General features: G+C 40.0%; 1 protein-coding gene across 1 annotated transcript in view; it reads left to right on the forward strand.

Moving 5' to 3' along the window:
- myo15ab (myosin XVAb) overlaps window positions 1-22,041 on the forward strand; it is a 110,957-nt gene that overhangs the window by 52,316 nt on the left and 36,600 nt on the right. The window contains 12 exon segments of the mRNA XM_034187757.1: window positions 7-102; window positions 5,071-5,199; window positions 5,306-5,412; window positions 5,677-5,855; window positions 6,766-6,838; window positions 6,928-7,119; window positions 7,225-7,307; window positions 7,389-7,462; window positions 12,793-12,907; window positions 13,005-13,073; window positions 13,174-13,238; window positions 13,344-13,739. Coding sequence (XP_034043648.1) covers window positions 7-102; window positions 5,071-5,199; window positions 5,306-5,412; window positions 5,677-5,855; window positions 6,766-6,838; window positions 6,928-7,119; window positions 7,225-7,307; window positions 7,389-7,462; window positions 12,793-12,907; window positions 13,005-13,073; window positions 13,174-13,238; window positions 13,344-13,739 — 1,578 coding nt within the window.

The following is a 22,041-nucleotide window of genomic DNA, read 5'->3' on the forward strand; positions in this document are numbered from 1 at the left end:
TTGCAGGAGCCAGCGTTCGGGATGCTCACAGCCCCACTGGAGAACTCTCTCACCAGAATGGATGATGAGTTTAAAGAAGGAGCCCTGAATGTTTTCAGCCTGGTGCGTTACACTTGCATGCTGATCATTAGCTCCAGCGCACTTGCATGAGCTGCTGATATGGATGTACAGATGGTGTGTTGGTGTGTGCACTGGACTGACAGGAGCTGTGTCTGCTGACAGCTGTAGGTGTTGAGATCTCTGGTTCTGGACGTCACAGCTGCAGAACACGTAACGTGTTTTGACGGACACCAGCGTGTGTGTGCCTGCTGTCCTTACGTAGAAATACATAAAAACATATATCGCTTTTGCGACTGACTGGAGAAACAAACTGTTAGCTCATGTGGACATGCAGCAGGTGATCTGAATGTCACGTCTGTCTGACAAGACGCGCGCAAACCCAGCCTGAAGCGTGTGTCCTGTGAGCGGAGCAGGACTATATGACAAGCCAACAGTGTGACAAATATGCCACTTTCAGTCACGTATCAGCAGAAATACACCATAACAAATGGGTTTGGTCAGTTATCATGGTGCTTTTTTCTCTTTTTTTAAAAATATGTTTATCTGCTTGTTGATTTCAGCCATTTTACACTCCTGGTATAAGGCAGTGATTGTAGCACGGTGGTACGGTTTCCGTCTGGTAATCAGAGCTTTTGTAAATTGCAGGTTTGAATCCCATGAGTGGCATTTATTTTTTATTGAACCAGGGTTATTCAACCGCGGGGTTCTGTATTACTAGGGGAGCTACGACCACTACCTTTGCACACACACACATACACACACACACCCCAGGACTAAACCAAACCAACTTTTTTAGGTTCCTTAGATGACCCCAAAACACAATCATGATGTTCCTAAAAATAAAAACTGGACTCAAGCCAGTTATCCAAGATGGCCGCTAAAATAGGGTTTTTGACTAAAACACCTTTAAACAACATATAAACAACTTAAATATCACAGAGATTCAATGGAAAGAACATTGCAGGTCACAGCAAACTCATTTGTGCCTAAACTAAATTCATCCATGGGCTTAAGGCTGCTCACCTTCTCCTTTGTCTCTTGGTTTGGTTGTCTGTCTATGAAGGACAAGAACAGCCTGAACAATATAGTGAAAGCCTGTTCAAAAATAATTGGCGTCCAGCAGAGAGACCTGGCATCACTGTGGGAGAGTCATGTCATGACAAAAGCCCAGCAGATCATTGATTTAGATCAGAGACACATCTTATCAGTAGGCTTTACGCTCATACCCTCTGGGCGGTGCTATCAGATGGCCCGGATGAGAACTAATTGCTATTCAATGTCTTTTATTCCTTCTGCGATTAGACTCCTGAACACTGGCTGAGGATTTTGTCCTTGTTTTTAACCTTGATTCTGTGATTGTTATTTAGCATGTAAATGTTATGTCTGTGCTCTGCCTTCAGCCTGAAAGCTGAAGGCAGAGCCTTCAGCTTTCAGGCTCCTCTCCTGTGGAACCAGCTCCCAATTCAGATCAGGGAGACAGACACCCTCTCTACTTTTAAGATTAGGCTTAAAACTTTCCTTTTTGCTAAAGCTTATAGTTAGGGCTGGATCAGGTGACCCTGAACCATCCCTTAGTTATGCTGCTATAGACGTAGACTGCTGGGGGGTTCCCATGATGCACTGTTTCTTTCTCTTTTTGCTCTGTATGCACCACTCTGCATTTAATCATTAGTGATCGATCTCTGCTCCCCTCCACAGCATGTCTTTTTCTTGGTTCTCTCCCTCAGCCCCAACCAGTCCCAGCAGAAGACTGCCCCTCCCTGAGCCTGGTTCTGCTGGAGGTTTCTTCCTGTTAAAAGGGAGTTTTTCCTTCCCACTGTAGCCAAGTGCTTGCTCACAGGGGGTCGTTTTGACCGTTGGGGTTTTACATAATTATTGTATGGCCTTGCCTTACAATATAAAGCGCCTTGGGGCAACTGTTTGTTGTGATTTGGCGCTATATAAAAAAATTGATTTATTGATTGTTTTTATGGTTGGTCAGGGGGTCTGCAATGAATTGCCCTTTAAGGGACTAATAAAGTATTCCGATTCTGATTCTGATTCTGAAGATTCAAAATGGCGTCCAAAATGGCCACCAATAGACCCTTATCATTAAAATACATAGTAGGAACAAACAATAGACTTAATAATGACAGAAATCATATGGTGTTTTAGTGAAAAAAAAAACTATTTTGGCGGCCATCTTGCATATCTGGCTTGAGCCCAGTTTTTATTTTTGGGAACATCCTGATTGTGCTTTTGGGTCATCTAAGGAACCTAAAAAAGTTGGTTTGATTTAGTCCTGGGGGGGTGCAAAGGTAGTGGTCATAGCTCCCCTAGTATATTGCGTCCCCTTTGTTATTTATTATTTTTTTTATTAATTATTTAATTAGTATTTAATTATTTCAATATTTAATTATTTATTAATTATTTTATTTATTATTTATTATCAACCCAGTAATATTCACTAATTATACAGCTGTTTTTTATTTTATTGTTCTCCACATCCCAGCTGCTTGCATTGTGTTCCTGCTCACATGACACCATCACGTGCACGACACCGTCACAGCAGGTTCGTTCACGCCTGCCCATCGGCTTTATGTTTTCATTGTCCATTCATACGAGCTGTTCCGCAGTGTTTGGTACTTATTCGTACTATGTGTGAAGGGGCCCTTAGGCAGGTATGGTAGTTACTCAATTACTTTATAACCTTATACAATAAAGGATGACTGGGAAAAAAGCACCAGCTGTGAGCCACAGCTACGTAGCTGAATTTATGATTTGGGATATACAACGCCAAAAGTCCAAAAGTACTGGAACACTTGGTATTTCACATATTTGAATTTGTTTATGCCATTTCAAATACAAAAAAGTACAAAAAATAGAAGTTTCTAAAATTATCTTCCTTAAATTAAAACTGAAGGCAAATCTCTGCAACTTGATATTAATTAATTAAAAATATAAAAGTCAACATGATGGTTGCATAAGTAATGGACCACTTTGGTATAATACCTGTAAATAATCACCTTAACCCAGTAACACCTGAATTTATATAGCTGTATATTAAAAAAAAATGTTTTGTGTGTGTTTTTGCCTTTACGTAGATGGTACATAATGTTGAGATTATTAATTTCACTTTTGCACAAAAAGTAAATAGTAATTTTGGTATTTTGGTAATTTTATGTTATAATGTTATAATAATAATAATGGTATGTTGCAAATTTGCGACAACAGGCATACTGGTCAATTTGGTATGTTGCATATTTGAGTCAAATATTGTAGCATATATGCGACAATAGGCGTTAAGGGGTTAATTGCCAGTTTTCTTCATACAGGTCAGGGGATGGATACATGAACATTTCCAAATCACTGAATATGTCTTGCACTTTATTTACATCAATTATGAATAAATGCAAACAGTATGGCACTCTATGGTAAATCTGTATGATGTAGACAGTTCTCAAAAACTGAGCGACTGTGCAAGAAGGAGAAGAGTGAGGAAAGCCACCAAGACACCCAGACAACCCAGAAGACATTATAGATTTCTCTGGATGTGATTGGAGAAATTGTGCACAGGATTTTCTTTCACCAAAACATCAGATCTAGGCTTGCATCTCAGATGTACCTTCTGGCAAATAGGGCAGCGCAGTCTCATTTGAACCCTGCGTGATATCACGGGATTTGACCACTTCTGGGGACAGCCGGTCCCATTGTGCAATACGAGTATTTACACAGCATAAATTCACATGGAAAAATGGTGTACTGTTTTGTTTTCTGCTGCAGTCACTGAAGCAGTCGTGAAAAGTGTATTTTTTTTTCGGTTCCCAGTGGAGAAGGGAAAACAAGGCAAATGGGAGAGGTCGTGTCGGTAAGTGTTAGCCTACAGAGCTAACCAGAGTAGCTCCGTTATCTCGCCTGCAAAACCACCTCGACACGTTTGAGCGACGGGTCATAAACAAACCGCAACACATCGCCGCATCATCACTTTCTTTGCATTTTCACTTTGCTTGTGTGTAATTTGCCATGTTTTTCCCCCAAAAGTAGAGAAATTGCATCATATGCGTCATAATTTACCTCTTTAGTGCCCGCCCTCAAACGAGACTGCGGTGTCCAGTTGTAGCTGAACTTTCTCTTCTTTTTAAGAACACCCTCCTGTTAAGACTTACAGTCCAAATGAATGTGAAATTGTTGTTTGGGTGTTATGGTAGGACTGAAAGACGAAGCATTGTTGCAATACCAATATTGCTATAAGCATCAACTTTTAAAAAGCATTCTTCTCTTGGCTGCTCCTGTTAGGGGTCACCGCAGCGGATCATCCATCTCACCCTGTCTTCTGCATCATCCTGTGTCACACTGACCACCCACATGTCTTCCCTCACTAAATCCGTTAAGCTCCTCTTTGTCCTCCGTCTTCTCCTCCTGCCTGTCGACTTCATCCTCATCATCCTTCTCCTGATATACCCTGAGTCTTTCCATGACATATACTCAGTTTGTCTCCAGACAGTCCTATCTAGCATGTTCCTCTGATATGTTCCTTCCTAATCCTCTCCGTCCTTATCACCCCTAATTAAAATTGTAGCCTTCTCAGCATCGGCCACCTCCAACGCCACCTCCTGTCTTTTTGTTTAGCGTCTCTGCCTCTAAGCCATACAACATAGCTGGTCTCACTACAGTGTTATAAAGTTTCACTTTTGCAAATATCCTTCTGTCACAAATCAGTCCTATCTTGTCCTCTTCTGCACTCACTCCACCCTCCTTGCACTCTCTTCTTCACCCCTCTACCACACTCTCCATTATTTTGAAAAGTTGACCCCAAGTGTTTAAGTACATCATCTTTGTCTCAATTTTTTAACACACAATAACTTGTATGAAACTTTAATATTTTTTGCTCAAATATCAAAATGTGTCAGCAGGTATTCTTGGGCACGGTATGAAAGAATGAACCTTTGGAGACAACTTTCATAAATTTTTCATTACATAATCTTTTTATTTTCAGTATGTGTTTAAATTAGTGACTGTGATTTGTGGTAGATACTGAGGTTCATGGGGGATCCAAACCTAAACGGCGCTCAAGAGAACCTGTTTGGGAACTACATCATCCAGAGAGGACTTGCCAACCGCGGCCTCCGAGATGAGATCTTTGCTCAGGTGGCCAATCAGGTGAGACGTTCTCATCATGCAAATACTGTAAATTATGAGTATTTCAGAATATTTTGGAATTACTTGTATATTGTCACTGCTTTTACCTCGCTCCTCTTTTCTTCAGGTGTGGCGGAACCCTAACATTTTGAATTCAGAACGAGGCTGGCTCCTTCTGTCCTCCTGTCTCTCTGCCTTCCTGCCCTCTCAAAGAATGACCAAATATCTGCTCAAGTACGACCCTGGTTTTCTGTACATGTTAACCTTCGTACACTTCCAGCATATATTTTTATTCGCCCCACAAACAAAGTTTGAGAAGATGAGTCCCTTTGTGTTTCCATGAGTACTTTAAATGCAGCTCATCCTAAACCAGTTGAATTTTAATGAAACTCCCCACAGTGGTAGCACACTATATGAAGATGTGCCTGAAGGAAAATAATTCCGGTCCTTTGTTTTTGTTTTTCTTTTTGTTTTGTTTTTTGTTCTTTCTTTTTGCAGATTTGTTTCTGATTACGGGCCAGAAGGCTATGATTGCGTGTGTCAGCACCGTCTCCTCCAGGGTCTGCAGCGGCTCAATGTTGGGCCCGAATACACCCGCACATACCCACCCTGTCTGTTAGAATGGACCGCCAATCGCAAGAGAGCTCACACTGTCCTGCACGTGCATTGCTTTGATAGTAAGAATACGCAAACACAACATGTGAACCATGAAGCATTTGTTGCTTTGTGGTCAAAGGGGTGGTCAAAAGAGTAAGGTGCACAAGGAAGCCACCTGGATGTTGGGTCATGCCCAGACAAGTGCACGGTTGGCCAAAAATTCATAGCTGATGTTCTTTTGCAATGCAAGTGATACTTCTTATCTGAGTCTCCCTAAGCAAACATTAGTTTGACATAAAATTACAACCACCGTATCCAGGGATCCTCAAAAGGCACCAAGTACCCAAGACATCAAGTCAACACCTTAGACCATTGGTTAGCATCCAGGTCCCACAGTTGACTTGCACCTTCTTTCTCCTTCAGTGGTAACAGCTTTGTCAAACACCTCTGGTGGTTTCCACAATCCTACCCAACATCCAGTCCAGGCACTCATTGTCCAGAGTAGGAGCCAGAACATGTGCTCTGGGTCCTGTGGGCTCTGGGTGATTCTGCGCCCACTCCACACAGCACTTACAGTACCTGTGTGTAGTCTCGATAGGATCACCGGAACCTTGCTGGGTATTCCACAGAGAGCAGCCCAGTCAATCTAGAACCTATCCCAGTGGTCAGTGGGCAAGAGGTGAGGAACACCTTGGAGAGCCCACAAGGACAGACACACAGACAGACAAGCTCAATCACACTCTCACTTACACCTATCGTCAAGAGTCATCAGTTCACCTAATTTGAATGTCTTTGGAAGTGGAAGGAAGCCAGAGTACACGGAGAGAACCAACGCAAACACAGGTTGGAACCAACCTGATCATTCTGGAAACACTGCTCCGAACCTGTTTAAGATGTATTTAATAAACTTGTATATGTGTTGAATGTCTGTCTCACATCGGAATCCCAGTGGAATATTTGTATGTCTACAGTATTTCCTCTTTCCTTTAGGTGTTTCCTTTCTCTGTCCGGTCCATTCTTGGACAACAGGAGAAGACATGGGCAAAGACATCTTACTGCACAGGTATTGTCTGACTTTAAAATGTATTTAATATATACGCTGGGTTACACGTTGTCGTGTATGTGTATTAATATTTGTGCGATTTACTGTAGGGGTGTGGTTGAGGGACGTCAAGGCTGGTCAGTGCTCCTGAAAGAGCCGGCACAGTGGGTGGAGCTGGAGGGATCCGACTACGTGCTAGACTTAATGTCAGACCTGGAGCTTCCTGCTGACTTCCCCAAACATACCAGTTATTTCATCATTTCTGCACAGGAGTTTGCCAAAGTGCGGCCCAATGCCAGCATGTGAGACACTCGCTGACATTTACAGAGCACCGTGTCCACTGAGGTACTGATCAGGAGACACTTACCAGAGTTAATGTGGTGACTTGTTTTCTTATTGTTTAATAGAAGCCTGTTGGGTGGTGGGTTTGATAAGAATGGTGATGTCATATCTTCAACAATACCTGGTTTCGAAGGACTCCCAAACCAAGGTATACACATACACAGAAAACACACACACCAGTTTTTAATTAAAGTGGCCTGTTAAGATATGAAATGTTCTTGTGTTGCAGATTTGGAGCCTCAGAGAGGGATGGATCATTATCTTGACAGCCTGTTTGATCCTGTGCTGTCTGATGGAACTGGGGTCAGTAATATGAGAGAAACAGAAGATAGAGGAGGAGGAGGAGGAGGAGATTTATTTTTTAATTATTTTTTATAGGTTTCAGGGTGATGCTGAAAAACTAATTCATGCATTTATTTCCTCTAGGCTGGACTATTGTAATTCATTATTATCAGGTTGTCCTAAAAGTTCCCTGAAAAGCCTTCAGTTAATTCAAAATGCTGCAGCTAGAGTACTGACGGGGACTAGAAGGAGAGAGCATATCTCACCCATATTGGCCTTTCTTCACTGGCTTCCTGTTAATTCTAGAATAGAATTTAAAATTCTTCTTCTTACTTATAAGGTTTTGAATAATCAGGTCCCATCTTATCTTAGGGACCTCATAGTACCATATCACCCCAACAGAGCGCTTCGCTGTCAGACTGCAGGCTTACTTGTAGTTCCTAGGGTTTGTAAGAGTAGAATGGGAGGCAGAGCCTTCAGCTTTCAGGCTCCTCTCCTGTGGAACCAGCTCCCAATTCAGATCAGGGAGACAGACACCCTCTCTACTTTTAAGATTAGGCTTAAAACTTTCCTTTTTGCTAAAGCTTATAGTTAGGGCTGGATCAGGTGACCCTGAACCATCCCTTAGTTATGCTGCTATAGACGTAGACTGCTGGGGGGTTCCCATGATGCACTGAGTGTTTCTTTCTCTTTTTGCTCTGTATGCACCACTCTGCATTTAATCATTAGTGATCGATCTCTGCTCCCCTCCACAGCATGTCTTTTTCCTGGTTCTCTCCCTCAGCCCCAACCAGTCCCAGCAGGAGACTGCCCCTCCCTGAGCCTGGTTCTGCTGGAGGTTTCTTCCTGTTAAAAAGGAATTTTTCCTTCCCACTGTTGCCAAGTGCTTGCTCACAGGGGGTCGTTTTGACCGTTGGGGTTTTTCCATAATTATTGTATGGCTTTGCCTTACAATATAAAGCGCCTTGGGGCAACTGTTTGTTGTGATTTGGCGCTATATAAAAAAATTGATTTGATTTGATTTTGATTTGATAGGTTGCTATGTAGGGTTGGGTATCGGGAACCAGTTCTTTTTGGGTATCGTTAAGAAATGATTCAATCCACTGACATCAATAGCCTTTATGCTTAATGATTCCCTTATCGGTCCTTCAGAGCGGCCGTTGTTTTTCAGGGTGTTTGTCGGGAAAATGATCATTTCTCTATGTTGATTACAGACCCTGCAGCGGCTCTGTAATCAACTGTTTCTGCAGCGTGGCTCTGCTTTGAAGCTTGAAGCGATGAAACAGTCCTCCAACCTGTTGCTTCATTGGTTCTTTGCTTCGATGCTTTTCCGAAGCAGCAACTCCGCTTCCTATCCCCTCTCAAAGACATTAAAATATGACAATCGTGAGTCACTTTTGTGTGGATTAAAGTCACTAACTGGGACTCCTGTCTTGTTGCGAGAAAGAAACAAGAATCATCCTCCGTTCTGTTTATACAACTCCAAACACTGCGTGGCTCTCTGCTAAGACAGAGTACGATCGGAATTAATAACATCAAACTGAATCACTTTTTAAATTAAATGACACCTCTTTCCAAATGTTGTAATACAAACAGTAAACTGCAATCGAACAAAACAATTTTTCCTCCCAAAATGAGACATCCTGTGTTGACGTGCAGCAGCTGGCTGAGCTCAGCTCAGATGTATGGAGAGACATTCATGCCAAAATGTCTGAAAGGAAATGCTTTTGACAAAAACTACAGATTTTGTTTATTTTTGTTTATGTCCAAAGATCAAGGATCCAGTGACCAATTTCATATTTATTTACTTTAAGATTCAATAAAATTTTGACATAGAAAACCTATAAAGCCTACTTTTAGTACACAGAAAATTCATAAGTGGTATCGATAAGGGAATCGATAAGGAATTGGATTGATAAGCGGAACTGATAATGGCAGCGATATTGATAAAATCATATCAATACCCATCCCTACTCCTATGTAATAGTTCATAAGTCATATTCAGTCCTGAGCATGGCTGCATGGTTAAAAACAAAACAAAGCATAAACCTCACTTTTTATTTGTTGCATCAATATGAAAAGTTTAGTTATTGACAGGCTATAATCTTAACTGTGTCGCTCTAAATGTGGCTGATGCTAACAATTAGACATTATTTACATAAAAAAAACAGCACTATCTATTAATAGGAGTCATAAACATCTGTTCAGTGCCTGTGTTAAATGTAATTAAATGTTTGAATGCTCGATCGTAAAAACATTTCTGAACGATAATAGCCTTACCTTAGCCTAGCTGACCTGCCCTTGTTGCATCATTCAGTGTCATGTTTGTACCATGATTGGAGACCCAACACAGAGATACAGACAGGCTGCATAAAAACACAGTCTGTTTTGTTTTTGTTTTTTTCAAATTAGGAACAGTTCAGAGGTCGGTACGCAGGGTTTAGTCCTACAGGCAGCAGTGTGAAGACACAGAGAGTGGTCATTAGTAACAGGTAACATTGTCCCAATCAGCAGAAAAACTCAGGAAAACTCAAAGGGGAGTGTAATATGGCAACTAGAAATCAAACACAAGAAATAATGGCAAGAAGTTGTCAAATAAGAACAAATGTTCTGGCAGGGACTAAGTGAAACAAAGGGGGTTAAATATACTGGGATGTGATTAGGGAGGGAGCACTGGCAGCAGGTGTAGTTGCTCACACAAAGGAAGTAAATGAAAAGAACAAGAAAAGACAATGTTAAAGTAATACAGGAAGGAACACAAATTGACTAAAACAGACAGGATGCAAATAGTGAACTCTAAAGAAACAAACAATAAATACTTAGGAATTAACTCCAACCACAAAGGAAAATAAACAGTCCACTTAGGAATTAAATATGGAGCACTGCAGAAATAAATGCAGAACACTTTGAAAATAGACTCAGATAAAACCTCAGAACATATGGAAGCAAAGAGGGAAATAATAAGAACTAAAGACAGACTAAAGACGGGAAAAATAACAAGTAGTATGAAGGTTATAGTCTCTAGATTTATTCAAGAGTGTGGTCTTTCAGTTTGAGATCATGATTTATTGAATTTACTTGTTCTCTAAGCTTTTGTCTTCTTGTTTTGCAGTGGTTGGCATCCAACGTAATGGTGAATTACTGCCACCTGCTGTCCTGGAGTGTTCATTATAGAGAGCATTTTTTTTCATGCTCGACAGTATCATCTTGTGGCTATAGATGATAAAGCAATATTTTTCAGATATATCGTGTCTGAAAATGTCAAAGGACCTTCTAAACTCACAATAAATAAGTAAATAACCGTGATTTATATTCTAAAAAATATAGTACTTTATTTTACGCTCTTTAAAATGGCAACTCCATCCATCCATCCATCCATTTTCCATACCTGCTTACTAGGCTGGAGCCTATCTCACCCTGGACAGGACACCAGTCTATAAAATGTCAACTCATAAAGTAAAAAAAAGTGAATTCTTTACAATGTATTTATTTAGTTTTGCTAATTTGATCAGTTATCTTCAAGTGCATCTTCAAGCAAGGGAACTCTTCTTGATGTCTCAGAATCATTTTTTTCTGTGTGCAACATTAACACTGTATGCTGTGTTGCGTAGCACCGCAGCCACTAGGGTGTTCTAATGGTGAGTTAAACAGAAGGACACACTGCCGGTGCACGCTCATCTGGACCCTTGTTTCAGCCCAGGCACTGCCACACAAATTGAAACTCACCACCATCTTTCATTTGTTCATTCTCTATGAGCATTAGCCGTGTTGAATCTGTTAGGACAGTGATGTGGTGAGCGTTAGCTGTGCTACCGGATGTGACTGACAGGAATTAGCATGTATCAGATGTGTTGTACAGACTTCTCCAGCCCCATAAGCTATTACATTATCCAGTTACCGTAACTATCACAGCCGCTGGTCACAATGATTTCCCACCGAGGTAACGTGGGGATCTGCTTACAATTAACTGACACTCTGGCAAATGAAGGGCTGACTCATTAATGAGACATAACCTACAAGTACACACTCAACTGTGGACTTATGGGTCAAGGACTGATTACTGCTGGGTCAATGTGTTGGCTGTCTGTCAGTTCACCTGAACCGACATTCAAAAAAATGTATTAATTACGCCTAAATGGTCAAACTGGCAGAGGTAATAAACTCTTACATTCAGCATAGTAATCATGCAGTGGATTAAATTCACAAGCATTTATTAATTGCATCATAATGCAGTTATAAATACATTATAAAATATATTAATTCTTTTAGTAAATAGATGGATTCACAAAAATATAGGTTTTTACCAGATAATTAAGCTCCATTTTCCATTTGTTTGTCTAAGTACAAGTTGATCTACTTTTTATTAATAATGTCATGCCAGATTTTTTAGATTGCTTAAAAAATTCCTTTATGTGTGTACAATTTAATCTATTTTATCAGTGATGAATTTCATGTTCTTTTGTGTATTTAATTTTAATAATGTTATATAACACTTTGAAGAAAAAAAAACTTCACATCATCAGTGGAAAAACTTAAAAACATACGTAGATACTATGAAAATTAAAATTATCAAGAAAAGCTAAGTTACACTCATAACAAATAAAATTAAAATTTAAAAAAAATAATTAAAAAATGTCAGACTTTGAGAATGTAAGAATAAAATCTTAATAAGAAAAGGGAAAAAAGAGAAAATTGTCAGTACACAAAATTTAAAGGGACTGACTTAAATGACTGTAGTCCAGGATGAGTCCACGTCATCAATACAGCAATTTGAATTTTGAATTTTAATTTATTAGACACCCATGCATAACAAAAATTCACTCGAATACAAACAGCTAAACTCATAACAGAATAGTCAAAGGCGAAAAGAAATATAAGAAAATAAACAAAATACATGGTGCCTAAAGGCGTAGGCAGAACCAATGCTTATCAACGCCTAAACCCCTGTATAATAAATAAATAAGTAATAAATATATTTTATTTCTGCAGTGTTTTAGTGGCAAGTCAGTGCACAGTGAAGGTCACTAAGGCACACACAGAAGGAGCTGTTAATGTTTTACATTGTGAGATACTAATTAGTGGTTTAAAAAAAAAAGTAAAAATCTGTTTAGACAGTTTTGGTGTAACTTTAAATTATGGGATGGCTCAGTAAAAAGATTTGTCTTCTTTGTGGAATTATGCAATCTCATGGGTGACCTTCGAGTTTTAATGTTGCCATTTTTAATCCCCATTTTTATTGTCCAATCAAATAGTCAGTTTGTTTCTCAGCATTTCAATGCTCCCCCTGGTCTTACTGCAGCTGCACCTGCTGCGATTCAATTTTCAGGAAGAAAATCTGTTTCTCCCACCAGGATGTAGAATCTGCTGCAGGACTATCCAGCAGAATGCGAGGAGCCGGTGGAGTCGGCCGAGGGTGGCATGACCCACAGCCAGGACAGTCGTCTGGACCCCCACCTCCGCCTGGAGGTCAGCTGCAGACATCCTCACAGCGTGCACGCAAAACTGAATGGACAAATGAAGCAAATGCTCCAGTCTGATAGAAACTGAATGTGTGTGTCCACAGCTGTGAGAGTGCTTCCTGTGGGAGGTGTGATGTCACCTCCTGTTGCTGCGGTGGCACCTGTAACACCTGGTTTGTATCGAGTGTGAAGTGAAATATGACAAAAATCTCATCAAACATAATTTCCCATTGCTCTGTCCTGTTTATTGTGATGCTCCTCCTCTCTCCCCAGATGCCCAGCAGAATGTTTTGGCCCAGCAGCAGCAGACTATCATCAACCAGCAGGCTGTCATCGTGGTAACCCCTCCATCTGGATCTGCAGCTGTTCAATTACTTCAGCACCAAAGGAGAGCGCTTGTTTTTGGTTTCATGCATCATTTTTTTCTTTCCCCCCCCCTCCAGGCTCAACAGATGACTATGCAAGCTATGGCCATGGCCACCAGTCCATTGTCCAGTCCTCCTACTTCTCCCATCACAAGCCCTCCCATGAGTCCTCTTTCCCACTATCCTCCCATCTCATACACCCCCGCCAGCCCCTATGCAGTGCTACCCCCCAGCCCGTATGCCAATATCCCTCTGAGCCCCTACGCTAACTTTACTCCGACTACTTATGCCACAGTAGACGTGCCACCCAGCCCCTATCCTCCAATTACTCGGCAGGAACAGTCTCCACCGCAGCCTGAAGCTCAACCCAACACCCAGCCACAGCGTCACGTCCCCAACCCACTGGATCAGCCAAGCTCCTCCACAGCGGACAAACATGAGTCCCCACAAACTAAAGCTAACAAGCCTGCACAGGTCAGTAATTCTTAAACAGACATTATTATGGCAAAGCATTTAGCTCTGTATAGTAAGGTGATATTCCCACATGGCACATACATCTAATAGTATTTTTGAAATAATCTTTGTGTTTTTGTCACTCGAATCGTCACCCTGAACACGACAATGGTGGCAGTCATTAGTCCATTTACATGACCGTAATAATCCGATAAGTGAGAGTAATCAGATAATGATAATGATCTGATCCAACATGTTTGCATACATTTCAGTAATCTGATAATCTGTAAAAAACAAAAACCTGGTTTGCATGATTTCAGTCCATTAGTCAGATTTCTTTTGACGTAGAGAAAGGACTGACGGAGCAACATCATGGAGCATAGCCCCATGTCTTGAAGAAAAAGACAGCTAGCTCTCTCTCTCTCTCTTTCTCTCTCAGCGAGGAGGTGCGGTGAAGTTGTTTGATGTGCTGGCGCACAAACAGTGAGGAAATATGGTGTCATACTTTTAGACCATGGCAAACACCACTCAAATCCAGCTTATCTATATACATAAAGGGCTACGTCTGTCTGTCTGTCCGGGATAAACTCCCAAACTATAATATGTAACCCTAAAAACTATATATTCTGAATCCTCATGACATGGGGAACAAACTGGAACCATTTTTTTAAAAGTTGAACTGAAAATTACCCCCAAAATAGCCATTTATGTAAGACCATACAGTGTTGTACTATGTGTAATAAACTCCCAAATTATAATATGTAGCCCTAAAAACTAAATATATTCTGAATCATGACATGGGGAACAAACTAGTACCATTTTATTTTAAAGTTGAACTGAAAATTACCCCCAAAATAGCCATTTATGTAAGACCATACAGTGTTGTACCATGTGCGATAAACTCCCAAACTATAATATGTAGCCCTAAAAACTAATTATATTCTAAATCTTCATGACATGGGGAACAAACTCGTACCATTTTGTTAAAAGCTGAACTGAAAATTACCCCCAAATACCCATTTATGTAAGACCATACAGTGTTGTACCATGTGCTTTTAATGTTGCCACTTCTGTCTGTCTTTCTGTCTGTCCGGGATAAACTCCCAAACTATAATATGTAGCCCTAAAAACTAAATATATTCTGAATCCTCACGACATGGGGAACAATCTGGTACCATTTTTTAAAAGTTGAACTGAAAATTACCCCCAAAATAGGATTACCCCCATGTGGGGATGTCCAGGCAGATTCAAATTTCCAGCCCTGTATATGTTTTGGCCATCTCTGTTTATTTAATCCCTTTCTACAGCACACTCAGCAAAACAACAACATGCTTAGGCTGAAGCTGTGGGTATGACCAGGGAGATTCAAATTTCCAGCCCTGTATATGTGTTGTCCATCTCTGTTTATTTAATCCCTTCTTTCAGCTACTTTATCTTCTCAACTGTTAAGCACCTGACTGTCCTGTACAACCCATTTTGCCTTCCTGTCTGAATACATTCATATTATGTTTGTAAAATTGCAATGTAAAAACAGTGAAATACACCACTACCTCAGTTTTGATTCATTGATATTTACATTTACTGTTACCTACCTTTTGTGTGTAATTTTGTTATAAATTTGATTGCAAAACAAAGTCTGCATGAAGGACTTCGAATGTGTTTGTCTTTTAACCAAGTATTTCCACTTAGTTTGGGGAGTCCACCTCTTATAGTTCTGCTGGACAAACTTTAGCCCATTAACTATTATACAACCCCTGGCAATAATTATGGAATCACCGGCCTCGGAGGATGTTCATTCAGTTGTTTAATTTTGTAGAAAAAAAGCAGATCACAGACATGACACAAAGCTAAAGTCATTTCAAATGGCAACTTTCTAGCTTTAAGAAACACTATAAGAAATCAGGAAAAAAAATTGTGGCAGTCAGTAACGGTTACTTTTTTAGACCAAGCAGAGGGAAAAAAAATATGGAATCACTCAGTTCTGAGGAATAAATTATGAAATCACCCTATAAATTTTCATCCCCAAAACTAACACCTGCATCACATCAGATCTGCTCATTAGTCTGCATCTAAAAAGGAGTGAACACACCTTGGAGAGCTGTTGCACCAAGTGGACTGACATGAATCATGGCTCCAACACGAGAGATGTCAATTGAAACAAAGGAGAGGATTATCAAACTCTTAAAAGAGGGTAAATCATTACGCAATGTTGCAAAAGATGTTGGTTGTTCACAGTCAGCTGTGTCTAAACTCTGGACCAAATACAAACAACATGGGAAGGTTGTTAAAGGCAAACATACTGGTAGACCAAAGAAGACATCAAAGCGTCAAGACAGAAAACTTAAAGCAATATGTCCCAAAAATTGAAAATGCACAATAAAACAAATGAGGAACGAATGGGAGGAAACTGGAGTCAACGTCTGTGACCGAACTGTAAGAAACCGCCTAAAGGAAATGGGATTTACATACAGAAAAGCTAAACGAAAGCCATCATTAACACCTAAACAGAAAAAAACAAGGTTACAATGGGCTAAGGAAAAGCAATTGTGGACTGTGGATGACTGGATGAAAGTCATATTCAGTGATGAATCTTGAATCTGCATTGGGCAAGGTGATGATGCTGGAACTTTTGTTTGGTGCCGTTCCAATGAGATTTATAAAGATGACTGCCTGAGGAGAACATGTAAATTTCCACAGTCATTGATGATATGGGGCTGCATGTCAGGTAAAGGCACTGGGGAGATGGCTGTCATTACATCATTAATAAATGCACAAGTTTACGTTGATATTTTGGACACTTTTCTTATCCCATCAATTGAAAGGATGTTTGGGGATGATGAAATCATTTTTCAAGATGATAATGCATCTTGCCATAGAGCAAAAACTGTGAAAACATTCCTTGCAAAAAGACACATAGGGTCAATGTCATGGCCTGCAAATAGTCTGGATCTTAATCCAATTGAAAATCTTTGGTGGAAGTTGAAGAAAATGGTCCATGACAGGCTCCAACCTGCAAAGCTGATCTGGCAACAGCAATCAGAGAAAGTTGGAGCCAGATTGAAGAAGAGTACTGTTTGTCACTCATTAAGTCCATGCCTCAGAGACTGCAAGCTGTTATAAAAGCCAGAGGTGATGCAACAAAATACTAGTGATGTGTTGGAGCGTTCTTTTGTTTTTCATGATTCCAGAATTTTTTCCTCAGAATTGAGTGATTCCATATTTTTTCCCTCTGCTTGGTCTAAAAAAGTAACCGTTACTGACTGCCACAATTTTGTTTCCTGATTTCTTATAGTGTTTCTTAAAGCCAGAAAGTTGCCATTTGAAATGACTTTAGTTTTGTGTCATGTCTGTGATCTGCTTTTTTTCTACAAAATTAAACAACTGAATGAACATCCTCCGAGGCCGGTGATTCCATAATTTTTGCCAGGGGTTGTATTTATAAGACATGAGCATTACAAATCAAATGTTGGGCAATTGTTTTGATTAAAATGATTGGCATTTGGCTTATGTCTGAAACAGGTTAACCTGGGCAGCGCCGGGTACCCCAGGTAGGATGTCTATAAACCAAGAAATTTGCTTTTTCAAACACTGAAACAATGCACATGGAACACTGAAGCACCCTTCATCCTGGCATCTTTGAACACAAGGCGAACTCCCGAACTTTGTGGTGTGATGAAGGATGTTATGAGCTCCAACAACATTACAGTGCTTCCCGCCATACCTCTGGAAATGCAAGTGGCAATTGCTTTTACGCATGCACAGATGTAAACGAATGAAATAAATCAAATTAATAGTGTGCATGTACCAAAGAAATTGGACTGTTGGGGAGAAATCTTGATGTCTTAATCCAGTTTCTCATAATCAGATAATGGTCATTATCCAATAAAGCATATCACATTTTGCTGTTTACATGACCACTTGAATAATCAGATACCTCCAGTAACCAGATCATGATTGGGTTTTTAGTGTGCATGTAAAAGGGCTCATTGTTGCAGAGTTCTTGCTCCTTTCCTAAATGAGATTTGTCAAAATATGGTGCACCAGCTGTTGGCTTTAGATAGTTCAACCTGTCGCTCACCAAAAGCCAATTGTGTGTGCCTGAGTGGGTATTTTTACATTTTGTTAGCTTTTGCTGCGTTGCTTTTGATAATACACTTGTCTTAAGCAACCAGCATAGCTAAAATACTGGGGGGAGGGGGTATATCTAATATTTTAGGCTGTTTTGTGTGCGTTGTGGCAGTTTTTGAATAGTTTTTTGGCTGTAAACCAGCTGCATCTGGCAACACTGTCACTGCCGTGCAGCTGTGGGCTCATTCACTGAGGCAGCCAAATGAGAAATCATCGTACCGGCAACATTAAATATTTAATACCTTTTACTGGACTTTTTATGGTTGGGAATGACAGCACAGATGTGTAAATATAAAAACAATTCTTGAAACATTTCAGTACTTGGAAACAAGCCACATAACTCTTGGTTACAAATTAATTTTTTGCTCTGGAGTTTTACCAAACTCTCAGGCTCAGGCACCAAAGGGAAAGTTCATGGTTATCTTATATATTATAAAATGTTCGACAGGATGGTGGTTTGGAGGTACAGTTGTTGGCGAGCAAGTGATATAAAAAAGATAATAATAAAGTGTGTGCAGTGGTCCGTACGCCCACAAACACACACAAAAGTTAAGCAAGAATGTGGAGTAAAACATATAAATATATTCAGCCTAAATGCAGGCAGCCTCATGCTACTGCTGCCTGAAGATACAGGGGTGCACTGACTTAAAAAAAGCCTCATCCCACTTCACTCCAAGTCTGGAATTAAGAAATGCAATCACTTATAGGATTATATTTGTTACTAGTGTGATGCCCATGGGGATCCACAGGCTCTAGATTGGGTAGTGTTTATAAAATAGGTAACTGACATTTTTTGAAGGGTGGTAATAAATTATGCAAAGTTTTTATTATGATTTGGAATGGCATTGTCAACGTCCATTGTTCACTGTTGTTCCATGGTATCTGTAATTTCTTAAAAAATATTAGTTCTTTCAGTGTTCCGTTTTGGCGGTGTTCATCCTTGACCTAAAATATATAAGCGTACCAAATGTCAGCTCTCCCAGTTACTCCGCACACGCACATACACAGAGGCCGCTTCACTTTTAATATATACAACCCCTGGCAAAAATTATGGAATCACCGGCCTCGGAGGATGTTCATTCAGTTGTTTAATTTTGTAGAAAAAAATCAGATCACAGACATGACACAAAACTAAAGTCATTTCAAATGGCAATTTTCTGCCTTTAAGAAACACTATAAGAAATCAGGAAAAAAAATTGTGGCAGTCAGTAACGGTTACTTTTTTAGACCAAGCAGAGGGAAAAAAAATATGGAATCACTCAATTCTGAGGAAAAAATTCTGGAATCATGAAAAACAAAAGAACGCTCCAACACATCACTAGTATTTTGTTGCACCACCTCTGGCTTTTATAACAGCTTGCAGTCTCTGAGGCATGGACTTAATGAGTGACAAACAGTACTCTTCATCAATCTGGCTCCAACTTTCTCTGATTGCTGTTGCCAGATCAGCTTTGCAGGTTGGAGCCTTGTCATGGACCATTTTCTTCAACTTCCACCAAAGATTTTCAATTGGATTAAGATCCGGACTATTTGCAGGCCATGACATTGACCCTATGTGTCTTTTTGCAAGGAATGTTTTCACAGTTTTTGCTCTATGACAAGATGCATTATCATCTTGAAAAATGATTTCATCATCCCCAAACATCCTTTCAATTGATGGGATAAGAAAAGTGTCCAAAATATCAACGTAAACTTGTGCATTTACTGATGATGTAATGACAGCCATCTCCCCAGTGCCTTTACCTGACATGCAGCCCCATATCATCAATGACTGTGGAAATTTACATGTTCTCTTCAGGCAGTCATCTTTATAAATCTCATTGGAACGGCACCAAACAAAAGTTCCAGCATCATCACCTTGCCCAATGCAGATTCGAGATTCATCACTGAATATGACTTTCATCCAGTCATCCACAGTTCACGATTGCTTTTCTTTAGCCCATTGTAACCTTGTTTTTTTTTTCTGTTTAGGTGTTAATGATGGCTTTTGTTTAGCTTTTCTGTACGTAAATCCCATTTCCTTTAGGCGGTTTCTTACAGTTCAGTCACAGACGTTGACTCCAGTTTCCTCCCATTTGTTCCTCATTTGTTTTGTTGTACATTTCTGATTTTTGAGACATATTGCTTTAAGTTTTCTGTCTTGACGCTTTGATGTCTTCCTTGGTCTACCAGTATGTTTGCCTTTAACAACCTTCCCATGTTGTTTGTATTTGGTCCATATTTTTTTCCCTCTGCTTGGTCTAAAAAAGTAACCGTTACTGACTGCCACAATTTTTTTTTCCTGATTTCTTATACTGTTTCTTAAAGCTAGAAAGTTGCCATTTGAAATGACTTTAGCTTTGTGTCATGTCTGTGATCTGCTTTTTTTCTACAAAATTAAACAACTGAATGAACATCCTCCGAGGCCAGTGATTCCATAATTATTGCCAGGGGTTGTAGATGATTCAAGCTTCTCTACTATAGATGATCTAGCGCCCCCTGCTGGAATGGCGTGTGAGTCCGGTATGTAATTATTACAGTCCATTGTTCAGTGTTGTTAGCTAATATCCATAGTTTCTCCAAAAATATTAGTTCATAGAAACTGAGTCGGAACTCGGAAGCAATAAAAGGAGGCGTGTTCTCCATTCAAACATGCATGCCATGTGCTTCATTCAAAGAAAATTGAAAAAAAAAGAGCAAAATCACTTTTCAGGCTCACATCTTAAATACTGTTTGCCCGTCTTGTACTCCACAGGGGGTTTAAGGACAAACGACCGGGCTGCTCAAACACACATTTCTCGGCTGCAGTCTGCAGTTGAAAACAAAGTAGGCGAAATCAAAGCTTTGCATAAAGCGTATGAAAACCCCTTTTTGTGGTAATCCACAGAACCCTGTGTCTTTGAGCACTGAGTTGTGAACAGGTTTAATCAATCAGCAGCAGCGGCCATTAAGATGTGAAGAAGTTTAATCAACAGACATGTGTCCCTGTGTAAGGCAGGAAACCCAGTGTTATTGTAAGTGGCTGCATTTCCTTCTGAACAACGTCTGACTTGGTGAATTATGTCCAAAATGGTCCTTGTGTGTGCACAAGTGCGTGCACGCTGCAAATTCTATCAATGTTCCCTTTTGGTTCAGGCAAATGTCAACTCTCCCCAGTTTGTCCATGATCCACAGGTGTCAAATCCAGCTTGAGAAAGTAAAAACCCTCCCATGTGTTGCTTCTACCTGTGCACCTAAAACAGGTGATCTCAATAATTAGCTCATCCACCTGCCTGAAGAGTTGAACTAATTAAAATCAGCTGGTTTATTGGGAAGATGGAACAAATATATGGCTGGACTTTTACTTTCTCAAACTGGATTCGACACCTCTGCCATGATCAAAGTTATACACAGGCACACATGCACACACACATACACAGAGGCCACTTCGCTTTTAATATATAGCTGATATACCGCCCCCTGCTGGAATGGTGTGTGAGTCCACAGTAAATAATTGTGTCATCAGCATAAAAATGCATTTTAGCATCTAAAACGCATCATATTTACGAATGCATTTTAGACATGACATCTGATTGGACATAACCAGTGTTGTGAGAGGATGGTCCACTGACTTTATTCACAAAGTTTGAGTGGAATTGCTCTTAGCATTTTGAAAATATCACTACAGACAGACAGACATGACCATTATAGTGGCCTCGTTCTGCTTCACGGAGACACTAATAATTGAGGAGATGTGTGCAAAATGTTTTACTGCTATAATGTGAACACAGCTTTAGGCGAGTGTGGTAGCTGCCAAAATGATGTATAATAGTGACAGTGTTATTCTCAGAGAACAGGAAATGCTGTCCTTTTGAAGATATGTGCACAAAATAATCTACACGTTTCTATTATGGACTAAGCAGCAGTGTTTTATTTGTTTATTTAGTCATGCAAAGCAGAGCAGCTGGGTAAGGATGAAGTCTGCAGCCACGGGGGTAGAAGAGAAATGCAAATCTATCAGGAATTAGTCCATGTGGAAATAAATCACAAAGCACTTACATTAATCAGTGGTATTCCTGATTTTAAAGTACATTTAATTAAAATAATTTCTGTATAAGCTTCTTAACAGACAACTCACTCTAAGAAATGAAACACAGAGGTTTTGAATGTAATTAATACTATTATTTTCAATATACTTGCAACTGTTCATTTTAGGGATTTAAGTAATAATGTTTCA

This window comes from Thalassophryne amazonica, chromosome 15, assembly GCF_902500255.1.
Source record: "Thalassophryne amazonica chromosome 15, fThaAma1.1, whole genome shotgun sequence".
Classification (NCBI taxonomy): Eukaryota; Metazoa; Chordata; class Actinopteri; order Batrachoidiformes; family Batrachoididae; genus Thalassophryne; species Thalassophryne amazonica.